At 38.9% G+C, this 16,144-nt stretch overlaps 1 protein-coding gene across 1 annotated transcript in view; it reads left to right on the top strand.

The window, feature by feature from the left end:
- egfra (epidermal growth factor receptor a (erythroblastic leukemia viral (v-erb-b) oncogene homolog, avian)) overlaps positions 1-15,206 on the top strand; it is a 42,875-nt gene extending 27,669 nt beyond the window's left edge. Inside the window, exons 15-28 of the mRNA XM_020635214.3 lie at positions 28-185; positions 648-686; positions 841-985; positions 1,121-1,243; positions 3,244-3,342; positions 4,782-4,967; positions 5,350-5,505; positions 7,191-7,266; positions 8,037-8,183; positions 8,314-8,411; positions 9,066-9,233; positions 11,528-11,575; positions 11,705-11,798; positions 13,183-15,206. Of these exons, the coding sequence (XP_020490870.2) occupies positions 28-185; positions 648-686; positions 841-985; positions 1,121-1,243; positions 3,244-3,342; positions 4,782-4,967; positions 5,350-5,505; positions 7,191-7,266; positions 8,037-8,183; positions 8,314-8,411; positions 9,066-9,233; positions 11,528-11,575; positions 11,705-11,798; positions 13,183-13,526 (1,881 nt within the window). The 3' untranslated portion in view covers positions 13,527-15,206. The remainder of the gene's footprint in view (positions 1-27; positions 186-647; positions 687-840; positions 986-1,120; positions 1,244-3,243; positions 3,343-4,781; positions 4,968-5,349; positions 5,506-7,190; positions 7,267-8,036; positions 8,184-8,313; positions 8,412-9,065; positions 9,234-11,527; positions 11,576-11,704; positions 11,799-13,182) is intronic.
- Positions 15,207-16,144: the final 938 nt, after the last annotated feature.

Here is a 16,144-nt window from a genome sequence, read left to right as displayed (position 1 = left end):
CTTTTTTTTCTTTTTTTTTACTTCCAGGGTTCTGGAAACTGTACGAAGTGTGCCAACTTCCAGGATGGACTGTTCTGTGTGTCTCGCTGTCCACAAGGCGTGCCAGGAGAGGATGACACACTGGTGTGGAAATACGCAGATGAGATGAAAGTGTGCAAGCTCTGCCACAAAAACTGCACCCAAGGGTAAAAAAAAAAAGCATTGTTCTGCCGACCTGAGAACTGGCACTACTTTTCTCTGAGTTGAAAACATTTGTCCGTCATCATGTTGATGCTGTAACTGAATACAGGCAGGAAGGGTCAGATGTGGTTCTGTTGGCACAGGCTGGACAGAAAGGTCAGCTTTCAGAATGAGGCAATGTTTGCCAAGATGATTGATGAAATTGGAACATTGAGGAGGGATATTGTGGGTTAAGATGAGAGGAAAGATGTCAATGATTTGGAGCACTGCACTGCATTACACTCGCACAATAAATGTTAATCAGTATAGAAAAATTGTGACCACTGGGGATGGAAACTGGAAGATATTTCAGGGATTCCACATCTTGATAGGGAAATACCGGATGTATAATGACTTGTTATAGCTGCAAAGATAAAGTACAGGGATTGTATGATAACAAAATATTCTTTGTGTTGATTTCATTCCAGTTGCATTGGGGCTGGTCCTGAAGGCTGCAAGGGCAGAGGGTTAGTAAATACATTAACACTGATTTTCTACGCCGAAGTATGCACTGACTTTGCCTTAATTCAGCATCCTAATTTCATCTCTCTTTGTTTATTAAATTTTATTTGTGCACTGTTCCCCATCCTCACTCTTAAATCATTTCAAATCTGTTTTCAGCACTTCCGGTGTCTCCATGATTGCGGCTGGTGTGGTTGGTGGACTGCTGGCTGTTCTTCTTGCGGGCCTGTCTGTCTTTGTGCTGCTACGCCGCCGCCACATCAAGAGGAAGAGAACCATGCGCAGGCTCCTCCAAGAGAGAGAGGTACAATAAGATGAGGAAACTGAGTCACCACACTTGCACATCAATACATCAAGATATGGACGGGGAGTTGTTTTAGAGATGTCAGATGTGTAAATGATCAGACTGTATGTAAGATATGAAATGCTTTCTCTCCAGTTGGTTGAACCTTTGACTCCGAGTGGAGAGGCCCCAAACCAGGCTTTGCTGCGGATCCTGAAGGAACCTGAGTTTAAGAAAATCAAAGTGCTGGGATCAGGAGCTTTTGGTACAGTATACAAGGTATTAGCATGCTTCAGGTTTGTGTCTCCAAAACACATTGTTGTTGAAATTACACTCCTTTCCCAAACTCCACTCGGCTTTATCAAAACTGGAGCTCAGGAATACTGTGCGTGCCAAGTATACAAAACCAACACCCGTCAGTGTTTCCCTCATCCACATCTGTTGTCAATTTTTCAATTAAGAGACGCATTTTTAAACTGCCAGATCATGCATGACTAACTCCAATCTCACTTAGGGTGTAGGTGTGTCTACATATACTTGTTTTAATCTCAGTGTGGGGATGTATGTTTACACAGTGACATGTAGGGCAAATCATCCATATGGGGACAATTCGCTGGTCTCTGCAAAGTTAAATATCTATTTAAGGGTTGCATTTAGGTTAAGGTTAGAGTAAATCCCCAGACAAAGAATGTCGGCTACCACAATGTTCTCCCTCAGTACAAAAACAAGTGTGTGTACTCTTGGACTTCTATCTTTGTGAGAACCACCATGACTTTAAGATCTTCAGAGTTTAAGGACGTCATTGGAATGTAAGCACTTTTCTTTTTTGGTGCTGGTTTAGTTTTTATATTTGGCTGCAGGTTATTTAGTTAGAATTTAATAAGAATACATGTTTGAGGTTAGAGTGAACATTGGGCTCAGTCATTAACTCCTGAAAGTTAAAGGGTAATTCTGGTGTCTTAAACCTTTGTACATTTTTTCACATTTTGTTGCCTAAGTAACTCATAGTTATAAAACGTTTTGATATTGCTCCAGGACATCACATCAGCTTGCAGCAATAAAATAGGCTGCAATGGCCTCAAGGTCATTCTTGCAGGCAGTGCCACAGTGAAGAACTACTTAAGGAGGTTTGATTTGTTACTCTAAGTGTCTGTTAACATAATAATACAGATCCAAAGAGAGTAACAACCTTTTTACTACTCAAATAGATGTCTCACTCTAAAATGTTGCAAAGGTGTTTTGTTGCAGGAGGAGACTTTATCTCTAGAATCCTTTCCCAACCATTTTCGGAAATGTAGAATGTCAGTATGAGCCCGTCAGTGGTAATAAAAAAGGTTTTTAAGTGGATGTACTTTAGCTGGGAACAGGTTCTCCCAAGCATTATGTTGATGCCATGCAGCCTGTTTAACAGCTGCCAGCTGAGGTGGTCTACTGGAGCAATTCCTTTCTACCTTTTTAGTCATTTGGACTTCAAAAATATATTCAAATATTGCACGAGTAAGTGTATGAGAGAAGTTTTGTCATCTACAGTTAAGTCAAACTACCAAACTCAGGCCATAAAAATACACCATTCCAAGTAAAACTTCTGCAATCATACTTTTGCTTGAGTAGAAACATCAAAGTAAAAAGTATTCATTAAGCAACCGAGTAACAACTGCCGTGGTGTCGATGCCTTGCTCAAGGGCACCTCTGCAGTGCTCAGAGAGTGATCTGGCACCTCTCCAGCTACCAGACCAATGTCAATATTCCTGTCCGCACCGGGACTCGAACCGGCTCCGGTTTCCAATCCAAGTCCTTACAGACTGAGCTACTGCAGCAGCATTTAGTTGCTTAAACTGGATGCGTTAGGGATTGTGTTTTTCTGTCAATGTTATTTAATATTTGTTGATATATCTTTCTGTTCTGTTTGTATAATACAGCAGTCAGAAACATGTATTTAAGTTAAAGACTGTCATTAGCCAGGTGCTGTGGAGAAGAATTATGAAAGTAGTGTTAGAAGAAAGGACAAGTATCTCAAAATGATACTTAAGTGAAGGTTCTTGTATTTTCCCTCATGTTAGGGGAAATCCAAGGTCCTCACTAGTATAGGGAACAATTTCCAGCTCCACCTCTGCAGACTGAGGGCAAGACGTCACAGGAGTGGTTTCATTCGTGCAGTACACAACATGTCAACAATTGTACTTGTGCTGCATATACTAACATTTGTATGTAAGCACATGTGGTCACATCATGTCACATGTAATTACAGCATGTAAATTAACCCTCTTGTGTCACTACAGGGCCTGTGGGTTCCAGAGGGAGAGGATGTGAAGATCCCTGTGGCCATCAAGGTTTTGAGAGAGGCCACATCACCGAAAGCAAACAAAGAGATTTTGGATGTAGGTTTACTGTTTTATGTGGTGCACCTCTGGACTGAAGGCTTTCTGATATACTGACTCAGAACTAAAATGACTGAGTCAGAACTAAAAAAAGATTTTTAAATGACTTATAATTCCCAAAAGTATTTAAGTTGAGAGTGTGCAGCTGGTGGGAAATGACAGAGGAAATATAAATGTCAGTAGCTGTATGCACATTTTTAGTAATTATCACAATATTTTGACTCAGTTTGAAGGGCTCAGAAGTACCTCAACATGTTGCTCAAGAGAGAGACAATGATTGCCTCCTGTACGTCAGTTAAAATGTAATGTATTCTTTAAGTTATAGTGCATGCCTACTGCCTTTCTTTGAAACAGGGAATGCGTCATTTTTCTAAACGGTGACCCTCTTACAGGTCTGTAGGAAAGGGGATTAAATCATCATAAGGCTGTGTGTGGGCTTTGCCGTGTAATACAAGGCTGAGGTGTTCAGGGAAGGAAAGCAGTCTCGTAGCCGTTCTGAAAAAGCAGCCTTTATAAAATGCAAACGGCTGAATGTGCATCCTGGATCCTGTGATTTTTGCGGTCACGGTGCACAGTCACTCCACTTGGAAGTTGTGGTGGACATGTTGTGTGCTGTACTTCATGACATGAGGCTAGAGGCCTGCTTTTAAATGTGAAGCCTCTTTGTCATCAGACTGTCTGAATTACAGAGCTTCTAACAGTCAGGTGGTAATTTACTGAACAATTTTAATGCTTTAATAGGCACACAAAAATTATTTGGTTTAAAATGAGCCATTTGTGGCAGGAAACCAATAAAATCAAACTCAGTTTGAAGTGCTGTCTGCACGTGTTCCCTTGGAGGAAGCCTGTTGTTGTGAAGAGTGTCTCTTCAAAGCTACTGTGTGGCGTTTTTAGCTTGCTATGAAAGACAGAAATCAATGCCTCTTTATGGTTTACAAACAAGACTGACTTTTTCTCTATAGATATTTTAAATTTCCAAAAAGTGCTGCCGTGGTCTAGGTGTCAAACAAAGTGAGTTTACAGCATACTTCAGAAACTGCCTTTTTCTTTTTGTTACACTTTCCACGGCAAAGAAAGCTATAAGAGCTACGACTTTGTAGAGAGCGGTCGCTAAAATAAACATAAACCTTAAGTTCTTCATAGGAGTTTTAAGTCACTTTTCTTGTTATAACAACTTTTGGTTTCCACTTTTAGCTGAGTCACTTATAAAAATACTTTGCTCAGGCAGCTGCTAAAAAACTTATCACTTCACAAATGATATCTAATACAAGCTACTGTACAGACACTTCTCATTTGGTTCTCATGGGAAATGAATGACACTTCTTTATACTGTATCATCCCCATCTGGCAGATAAGAGTAGTTTTGAATTTCTGTTTCCCAGATAGTATAAAGTATTGATGTACAGATTTTTTATATATTATCTATATTCACACTACAGGAGGCTTATGTGATGGCCACCGTTGAACACCCCCACGTGTGTCGTCTGCTCGGCATCTGCCTCACTTCCACTGTGCAGCTCGTCACCCAGCTGATGCCCTACGGCTGCCTGCTGGACTACGTCAGAGAGAACAAGGACAATATCGGCTCCCAGTACCTGCTCAACTGGTGTGTGCAGATAGCCAAGGTGAGAAAAAAACCCCAACCTTGTAAAAGTTTCAAGTTACATGGGAGAATATATTTGGTTGATACAATTTGTATGGGGCTGGAGTTGTGTACCACACCTACAACAGATCCAATGTCTGTGTTGTTTTCTCTCATACGGGGCAACAAAAGCAACTGAGCATATCTGCATAGCAAGTCTAGTTGATTTGTTTTTTTAAATTTTGTCTTTACCTGCTAAGAACAATTGTTAAATGGTGTGGCTTATATGCTAATAAGTCTACCAAGACATTACTCGGCACTGTTGGACACTGTTGTCTTATCAGCATTTCCCAAGTTTAATCTCATAGGATCCATATGGAGAAAAAACAATGCTCTTATATAATAACCTTCTCGTTTGAAAACAGGGTATGAACTATCTGGAGGAGCGGCACTTGGTGCACCGTGACCTGGCAGCAAGAAACGTCCTGGTGAAGACTCCTCAGCATGTGAAAATCACAGACTTTGGTCTGGCTAAACTCCTCAATGCAGATGAGAAAGAGTACCATGCAGATGGTGGAAAGGTATGCACAAGATTAAATTGTCTGTCTGTGATGAACTGGTTTTCTAGTTTTATTGTCCTCAATAATACAAAAATATTCCTCCATCAGATTAAAGAAAACAGACTGAACTATGTCTTATTGTGAGCAAAAACAAACACATTAAATCAAGAGTCCATTAGTGATGTGCTGATGATGCTCTTGATGACCTTATTTTTTACATTTATAGCCAGCAACAAACTGGGGGCTTGTAAGAAAGATGACTTCCTGTAGATGAAGGGATTTTGCTCCATGTCATGAAAGATGGTATTTTTGTGTTTGTAGTTTTTGCTCTAGATTGTATCTTATGTAAGGGATGTAGTATAAATAGTTCTGCTCGAGAAATGAGTTCTAAGAGAAATGACAAGTCAGATAAGTAAGTTCCTTTTCTTATCAAAAAATCTTCATACTCTCGAAGTCCCTTTTTACCTCACAGGAAAATATGTAGTACTTGTGTTCACCTGAAACTACACAGTGACCTACACACTTCTCTCTGTACAACCGAGTACTAATAAACAAGTTTCCCATATGGTTATAATTCCCAAATACTTGTAATTTGCATCCTTACTAAGTCAAATGGTAGACCTTGTCGTGACACATTTACTGCTTTATGTTGATGTATCAACTTTTTATGTTCTTAAAACTTCCTTTGCTTAGTTACGTTCCAACGAACAAGATAACGACTTTTCCTGATAAATGTAATACAATTCTAAGTTTGAACGATTTGATTTCTTGTTTTTCCACTGAGGAGCAGATGTGGAGAATGTCCAGCTCTTTTTATACATCTCATAAAATCTTCCCAATGATGAGAATAACATGAAGAGTACTTGTTGTAGTAAAATGTATTGATTTTTTTAAAACTTTCATAAACAGCCTTCAAGTTGTGGAATTGACCTTCTGAGTATAGAAATCTTTCAGAAAACACGGTCAGTATGTGAGTGGACGTAATCCCTCGGCAGGAAACGTCCCGGAATTCATTTATAAGTTTTGTGTCATTACAACAAACTGTGACAAAATACAAACCGCGTCAAAAAACCTTCCTCAAAAACAAACCTTTGTAAGATGTTTGCATTGTCAGTAACTCCATTAAAAGTGTGGAATTGTGTATGTGTGGCTATTTAACCATTAGGTGGCAGCACTGTTACATTTCATTTTACATGAGAAAAGAACAATACATGATATCAGTTTCAGAAAATGCAACGTTTCTTCAAGTTCTGTTACTGTACTAATTCAATTATGAATACTTCAACAGTCTATTATTTTAGAGAGTTAATTGGCACATGTATAATTGCTGCTGTTCCATCCAGTTTCATTGAGCCAATAAACCTCTTCATCCATTTTAACCCCCCCTCCCCCCAAACATAGACATGTCAAATATGACATGAGAAATAATCTAATTAAACATGAAGCCTTGATTTACATTAAAGCTCTGTTTTCTGTGCACGTCAAGCTCATGTTCAGATGTACTTAAAGAAACATTATTGGTACAAATCAACAGATTTATGTCATTTTATTGATATAGAATCAGAATAGAATAGAATCAGCTTTATTGGCCATGTATGTATACACACACACAAAGTTAAACAAAGTTAAACATTAAACATAATATAAGCAACAACAAAAAAACTCACTACGTGGAGATGATTTAATTTCTCCCTTTCCTTCCACAGGTGCCGATAAAATGGATGGCTCTTGAATCCATCCTGAACAGAACATACACACACCAGAGTGATGTATGGAGTTACGGTAAGCCTGGTGATTGTCTTGTGTTGTGAATGCATGCTCAGACCTAAGGGGGGAGGCCTGCTGCAGTCTGAGCTTGTTTGATTTCAGATATGTAAAGCAGCTGGGCTTCTGTACTCTGGGGAATTGGTGACGGCCTCAGTGGAGTAATATTTATTTATTGCTTGATTAAATATTTTAACATCAAGAGAGGAAGGAGGTTTGAAGATTAAGATGTTGTTTTTGGGATCTAATAAGTCTCGTCAACATTTTACAGCATGACATGAGAGAGGAGAACATCTTGCTAGCATCTGTGATTTTAGGACACTGGTAGCGCACACCTACACACCAGCAGTCTCAGATGGACAATATCACGTCAAAGAGATTGTTACCAACACCCACAGAAACAGAAGAGTACATTTGCACAGATGCCTAAACACACACACACGGAAGCCAAACACAGCACAGCTTTCTTTGTGTGGGCCAGCTTCCAAATCCCTTGAGGGTTTGATCATGCCTTCCGCTCAATATGGCAGAAGCATCAGTAGACCCTGGCAGAAGAGACAGGCTTCTTCTCCTCCTTTTCCCTTTTTCAGTTCCTCCAACACAGATACGCATCCTGCTTACTCCCACTCCTGCAGCCACAGCCAATTTGTCAACAGAGTTATTTTGATACTGTGTGATATTTGTCGAGGTTACATCCTGTCACTCTTTTTTTCCCTCTTTAATTGGGAGCAAAAAACAAGTGAATGACAGCTCACCAGGCCCAACTGTCCTTGTTTTTTTTCTTGTAGGAGTAACTGTTTGGGAGCTGATGACATTTGGGACCAAACCGTACGACGGGATTCCAGCCAGTGAAATAGCAGGGGTCCTGGAGAAAGGGGAGCGACTTCCTCAGCCACCAATCTGTACCATAGATGTGTACATGATCATGGTGAAATGTAAGCTGAGCACTAATTCTAATGTGCAAAAACACAATATTTGTACTTGAAATGTGCAGCTAATGATTCCAAACTTTCCCTTTAATGTCCTTATGTAATGATGACTAATAATGCTGATTTCTCTATGCAGGTTGGATGATTGATGCAGACAGTCGGCCGCATTTCCGGGAGCTGATAGCCGAGTTTACAAAGATGGCTCGGGATCCTTCTCGTTATCTGGTCATTCAGGTAAAATGTCACCGTCGAACTAACTTAATAAAATTCATATTAAAAGAGATTTGCAAAGATGACATCATTTAGGGACCATTTTTAACGTGAGCATAACCCTGGTTCCCTCAATAAAAAGATTTTCTATAAGATTTGGGAATACTTTGGATATTAAGCTCTGTGAAAAACAAAATATGCCACAACAGGAGTATAAACTAAATTTATGGCTGTAAAGCAAAGTCATGCTACGGTCACGATTACTTTAGTCTAGCCAGCGCTTTGCTTGTAATTGTAATTAGTCTTTGGCCTCTTTGTAACCTTTAGTGTATAAACATAAATCTCTTCAGTCTCATGTAGTCATTAACTCCTGTTGTCCCGCTTTCTTAGGTAAAATTATAAACCTCACCTGTGGTAGGTTTTTAAGAAGCACATAACTAAAAGTTGAAACCAAAACTATCTGGATAACTAGCTTGAGTGAACAACCAATTCTTTTTCATGCAACCAATACCCAGTAAAAAAAAAACCTTTGACTTAGAGAAGAAGGAAGTGGAAGTGGAAGTTGCTTACTCATTTCTAGGTTTTAGGTCTTTTTTCCTGCAGTCCATACTTGATGATGAATTGCAGTAACCCACTGGACACGTGAAGCTGACTTTATAAATTCTGTTCCTATTCCAGGGGGATGACCGCATGCACCTGCCGAGTCCTGCGGACCCAAAACTGTATCGCAGCCTGATCAGCGGGGAGGACATGGAGGACGCTGTGGACGCAGACGAGTACCTGCTGCCGCAACATGGCTTCTTCAGCAGCCCAAGCACATCTGTCACCCCCCTGCTTCACTCCACAGTAAGCTCTAAAGACAAATATATACAATCAGAGCTATTGAATCAGGTGTCGGTATATCTGAATCTCTGTCCTAGGTTACCAAAGCTACTAAGAAAAAAAATGCATTCTGGACTGATAAAACCTTTGTTTATGATTCACTAAAGGAGTAAATCATTTTCTGCTGAAGGCAAGCGATCATGCACTGAATGTCCTCAGTGTCCTCAATGAGAGACTCCTGGGAAAGTTGGGTTAATATGTAATTTTAGTGTTTTAGTGCATGTATGTAGAATGTCCTCAAGGTGGTGTAGTTTTACTGAAAATGCCTCCTATGCTACTTGTAAACATCACAAGGTACAGTATGTTGTATTTTCCACCTACTGTTTAATAACAAATTCAAGACATTGTAAAGTAACAGATAGTCAAGGAGATCAGTTCAAATGTCAAATCTCAGATACTGATGATCTAGATACAATTATACATAAAGAAAAAAGGGTTAAAAAAGCCAAAGTAGTAGACAATAGGGGACACAACAAGGGAGAACCCATTACATGTAAACATTCACATTAACTACTTTGAGACTTTTGTATTTGAGGTCCATCAAATGTTCTTCTATTCATGAAAGGATTTAGAATAAGTGGAAATAGACAGTGTCCCTGTATTTTAAGCTCTGAACTTTCACTCACAAAAAGATTTAAAAATTCTAGTCTTGCATGAAACGAGACTGGGATACACACCAGACTCACTTATACTGGCCATATCCGTCAAAGCACTGAAGAAAAGAGAATAGCAGCTGTGTTGGATGCTGAACTTTCCCAGAAAAAGAAGCATTAATTGTTAAAGAAATTGCACCACATGCATTAGCAGCAGTGTTTCCCCTACCATTATATTAGGGGGGCAACCCCCCCCCAACAGCCCCCCCAATGCCCCCCTTGAAGGTCAAGTAAAAAAAAAATTGGGGGGCTTTTTTTGCCTTTATTGTAGGGATAGGATAGTGGATAGAGTCAGAAATCAGGGGAAGAAGTCATTTAAGGATACCTTTCCCATAGAAAAGGACATCTGTCATTAAAAGTAACGCATGAACACCAAGATTCCTTCAAGTGTTTGTGTCGGCGTGTTTCCCCCCCACCCCCCCAAAGCTGTAAACCTAGGGGAAACACTGAGCAGTGTACAGCTTACCAACTCTTCAAAATGGAACAGTGCTATTTAAACTGAGTTTGGGGAAGTAGAATTTCTGCATTAGTCATTAAACCATGAGTGGGAAAGGAAAAAATAGTTAGTCATTTTTTTTTTGCCTTGTTGAAATCAATTAGTTTTCATTTCAAGCAGCAGCAGAGCTCTGACTGCTTAACTGAATCCAGGTGATCCCACAGCGAGGAGAGTCGTACCTGATTGACCTGAACCTGGCTGAACCCACCTGCCCTCTTTCTATTACACCACAGGGACTAATTCTCCTCTTCCTGACCCCCTACCCACACGCCCTCATCATCATCCCCTCACCCACGTTTCCTCCCAGGTTCCCTTTGATAGATGAGCAGAACTCGTTTACCTCAGGTTCAGTGAAGGCCATGCGTAGGTCTGGCTCTTCTTACCTGGGATCATTGCTGCACTCTGACAGCCTGCTTAGCTCATATGAGCTTTAAACTTTGATTACCTTTGCAGGCAAGCAGGCGAACTCTTTAAAACCTGTGTCCTACAAAAGCTCAGCGTAAGCCTGCTTTTGTAATATCACAGTTGGGGCAATGTGGGTCGAGCATTTTCTTTTTTTTTTTTTTTTTTTTTTTTACAGATGGCTGCAATTTCAGCGTTTGTAATTTCCTTTCTTGTTGAAAAGTAATTGCATTGCCACAGCTGCCATTCTCTCCTTTTGATTCCCTCAGTTTCCATGGTTTTTCACCCAGTTCACCACTCGAGAAAGTGACAGCCACAACAAAGCTTTTCACATTGTCTGAATTAATATGAGTCAACTCACTGGATGTTTGTTTCCTTCCTTATCTGCGTATGCTGAAAAGACTGCTATGGTTACATCGGGGCTATAAAAACTCATTACAGTCATATTCAAAAGAGAACTTGTTGCCCCCTGAGAGGCTTTAAATAAATCCCAATTCCTTGAAGAAACACACTCATTACAGAAAAACACAAATTTATAAATGAAGTAAGAAATATTAAAGGGATAGAAAAGTCCACAAAGTAACAGATTTGCATAAATTCTAACTTTTTCTGCATTATATTGACTTCCTTAATTTTTTCCTCTCTGCCTTATTTATATGCATTTCATCTTTTAATATGAACCCAAATTGATTTGATCTATTTTGCAGAGCCTCAACAGCAGCATTGGAAGGTGTCAGAGCAGAAATGGCTTATTGGTAAGAGAAAATATGTTAATTAAATTGCAATAAAAAAAATGAAAACAATAATTAATCTTTATTTTGATGTAATTGTTTTCATATGTTGTCGTTAGCCACAGCCTTAAAACTCTCAATCTTTTGTTGCAGAATGCATTTCCGAGCAGAGATGGAAGCATGGTTCTCCGGTACATTCCTGACCCCACGGACAAAAACTTAGATGACGCTTTCCTGCCAGCTCCAGGCAAGTTTACCTCAACCACAATTCATTCAAATGAATCTCAGTAAAGCTCGGCCTTTGTCTCACTATGTGATCCAGTGAGTTAGAGGAGCATCTAGTGGACAACTTTAACACAACACTATAACACTTGATCCATTTGTTTTTCTTTAGCTTTACTACACAAATCTATTAGTTACAGCATTTTGAGGATAGCCCAAAAGAAAAAAAAACTTCAAACATGACTTGTTTCTATCTTCATATTAACTTCCCTTTTCAGTAGATCTATTTAAATCTCTAACAGGAACTATTTGTCTTTTGAAAACTTGATTATCAGCCAGCACCCTTTTTAAATGACAGACTTCTGAATTCTCATTTTTCTTTATTTTACACTTGAAATCATTTGTAAAATATTGCTAATATTTTTAATTGTTTTTTTGGCTGCAAATGACAGACTTAAATGTGTTGTTGTTTGTTTTTAAAGGAGCAATATGTAAGCTATCTACTGAATTAAATCATAAAATGACCTTACTTTATCATCAGACATTAAGGAAACATGCTATGTTGAAGTGCTGGCTTCTCTTAGAATAATGTAGCAGCCAGTATGTCCTCATAATTTTCCATTCCAATCTGGAATGGTTTAGTTTTTGTTTTGATCAGAGAAGTTGGCGTTTTTAAGATACCCCACACAGCCGTTTTGGACGCCCCTCGGTTCGCCAAACAAACGGCCAAACCAACAGTGTTACAGCAATTGAAACGGGCATGGGAACTGGTTTAGATCTAACTGATTCTACCCAATCTAAAAAGCCTCTGCACTTTTCTAACGATCAGAAACTAAGACTTTGATAAATATTGGAGATGCTTTTGAAAAACGGAGCGGTTAGAACGCAGAAAGGTTTAAAGATTGATGAACAGCTGGTTAAACATGGAAGCTTCAGTGTCCGTTGACAAGTTAAAGAAACATTGATTTGTCTTAACAAAAATAATGCAATCCCCTTTTTTTTGTCAGATTTCTAAAAATAGATCCATGCAGCAGAGATAAAGATATTAGACATTTAAACCATCCAAGTAGGAATGAAGCTCTATGAAAACTAGATCCTACATTTTCCATAATGCTTATTATCAGCATATTTTTTGTTCCCTTTAGTTTGTAACTCAGACATTTATTCAAATTTTTTTCAGGTCTTCCATTCAAAGCCATGATAATGACGACATGTTGATTTCTTCAGGGTTATTTCCTTCACATTAAGAAAGTCTTTAAGAGTAAAAGAATGCAGTATATAATTCACTTTTAACTATCAGCTAGGAAGGCTGAAAATCATGGACTGGAAATGATCACCAAAGCAGTGATTATATAAACTTATCTGGGTATAACCATAATAATACACTCATTTCATTATCTTTCTTACAGACTACATGAACCAGAACGGTGTCTCGGATATGATGAATCCCATCTACCAGCACCCTGGTCCGCCTCGCACCATACTCCCCACCATCTCTTCAGACGACGCAGAGTCAGAGTACCTGAACTGCTTTAAAACCGGGGACAAGGGACCCGAGTACCTCAACCAGATCCCATCCCCTGCCACCCTTCCACACACATCCAATGGAACGGTCCAAAGCGTTCAGAAATATCAGCCTCAGAACAGCATAGACAACCCTGATTATCAACAAGACTTTACTCCCACCTTTAAGACACACACCAACGGACACATCCCGGCAGCAGAGAACGCAGAGTACTTGGGACCTGACTGAGGACCGAGTGGACAAATATAAGAGACTTCTTCTTGTTCCAATAAGAAAGGACATTGAGGTCTTGACTGGAAGGGCATAGCAAAGTGGCACCATCAGTTATCAAATATGTTGTATTCTTCCTTTCAAAGACATGTGACACTTTGTGCAGCTTTTTTTTGGTAGTTTGCATGCACTCAGACTTGTCACACAAAACGCCCTCCTCTCATTCCAAAGATTCTTTTTTATCTCATCAGTTAACCACAAATGACTCTTTATGAATAAAAGCTGGATGAAGGCCGACTTCTAAATGACTCAGTTGACCTGAGACTTTCTGGGCCAGATACACTACATCTACATATTATAACTTCTGTCAAGAAGTGAAAGTCTCTCCTGAAAAATGAGGTTTTCAAAAGCGGAAAGCAAAGCAAAGAACAGAAACTGGCAGCTCAACCCCAAAAAAAAAAAAAAAAAAAACGCCACAAAGGTACATGTGTTGTAGCATCACAAGTTAGACACACAATCAATCGAAAGGCATCCACGAATACAAACACTCAGAAGCTTTCACTGTGATGAAGTCAAGATGATTAAAGGGAGCTCTTAAAGAGAATAATGCTGACTGTTTTGGGTCCTCAGAGGCCTGACGACACTCGTCTTAAAGGATGAGTCAATGAGGAAACAAAATGTTGCAATGTATAGAATGTACAGTCAGTTTAACGGGAAATATTGTCTTATTGTAAGGATGAAATATGTTACCTTAATGCTCTAAGACAGTTCTGTGTGTACTACATACGTGTCTGTTTCTCTGAGATAGAAACAGGAGAGTTTAGTGTTTGACCTGATCTGTGATGTAACACTAACTGCATACAGAATGCAATGATACAAATAGCAGAGGTGATGAGGTAGTATTCACAGTCCTGAAAGTCTAAGCTTGTTAGCAGTATGGCATTAAAGTTGGTGTATCCAGGAAGCATTTGTAATGATCACCTCCCAATTTCAGCATCTCTTGTAACAATCTGACTGCACTCAGATTATTTTTATGAGAAACCACATTGACTTGACAGAATCACCAGAAAACTGTAAAGCAGTTAAAACCAAGACTTCCCAATGTATTTGAATTCCTGTTTCACTATCTTATGTTGTTTTGTCCTTTGTTTGAATATGCTGGATGAACTGTCCTAGGTCATGTGAGTAACTTGTTTGAATTTTAGATTAGAGGAATTCCCTGTAGATATGAGTTTTATTTGAATGTCTATATGTCAGGTCAGAAACTAAGACTGTTTCTAAGGTTTCGGCTCTAAATGTGTCTATATTGTTTGTGACTTTATATTTGTTAGAGACTTTACCTTGTCTGATTTTTTTTTTTTTAACTAAAGTGTAGACTATTGTTTCCACACAGGGTGTTGACACCATGTCTATGAAAAGGCTTCTAGCTTCCAAGTCTTGTAGTCGTGCAAGAGCATTAACATTATTCCTAGTTTTAAAGGAATATACTATTGTAGCAACCATTAAACCTACTTTTGCAGATTTTACACAGGTACATGTACAGAAAACATTCATGATACTGTAATATACCCTAAAATAATTGTGTATAATTTATACTCAGTACACAGTTTTTGTCACATTATATGTGAATATGCACTTATTCCTGATTTGTGAATATTTCATTCAGACGTGAACATTAATAAATCTTTTTTTTTTTTTTATGGAAGAACCTGTTTGTTTTTTTCCCCCTGACAGATAAGTGTGAGACTGAGTGCTCTGGCATTTATTCCTTTCCTCTGGTTTGTTTATCTCCATGCTTGCAGCACTGCAAAAAACAGTTTGATGAAATGCCTGGAGCAGATAATCAGCTGAACGAGAGCAGCCCACCCCCCAATGGTTTGTTGTTTCACTCAAAGTGATTCAGACGAACATATTTAAAAGGCTGAAGCTGCAGTATGTCGAAACATCTTACAGACAATCGTGAGATAAAACCTCCTCTGATGAGATAAAAGTCACTTGACTGAGGATTAGGAGTTTAAACCGCATTTTAAGGAAGAAACAGAACTAGATCAATAAGGCTTTAGATGAAGTTTGATTACCCTCTGAAATCCCTGTTTTATTTAATTTCTAGTTATGATACAACAAATGTTTCACTTTTCTGTTAGCTATGCTTGCATTATATGTGTGAACACCTTTGTTGTAGTTTAAAAGGTGTGATAAGAAGAATAAGTGAAATTAAAATGTTAATAAGAGGGTGAAATAATTATATTACACACTTCAATGAGAATGAGCTACAAGCTGCAAGAACTGCTTACACTGCTGATTTTGACCAATTTAAAACTTTAGAGTGGGTAACGGCTTACGATTGGCCAATTCCCCCCACACGTAGACACACCTCGAGGGGAGGAGGCGGGGAGGGGGGCATTTCTGCAAGTACAAATTTGTTTTGCTACAGACGTCTCGCAAAATGTGTTGCAAAACTCAAGCAGTGCAGATTCACGAGAGAAAAGTAGTGGATCTTTTTATACATATAAAATAAGTAAGTTCTCACATCACATTCTACAAGCTCTCCTATTTTGCAACATATCTGTGGAGGACGAGATCTGACAGAAGTATAAATAAATAAATAAATAAATATATAAATAAATACTGAAATA

This window comes from Labrus bergylta, chromosome 4 (assembly GCF_963930695.1).
Source record: "Labrus bergylta chromosome 4, fLabBer1.1, whole genome shotgun sequence".
NCBI classification, from domain to species: Eukaryota; Metazoa; Chordata; class Actinopteri; order Labriformes; family Labridae; genus Labrus; species Labrus bergylta.
The sequence above is the reverse complement of the archived record's forward strand: the minus strand, read 5'-3'. Positions and strand labels throughout refer to the sequence as shown.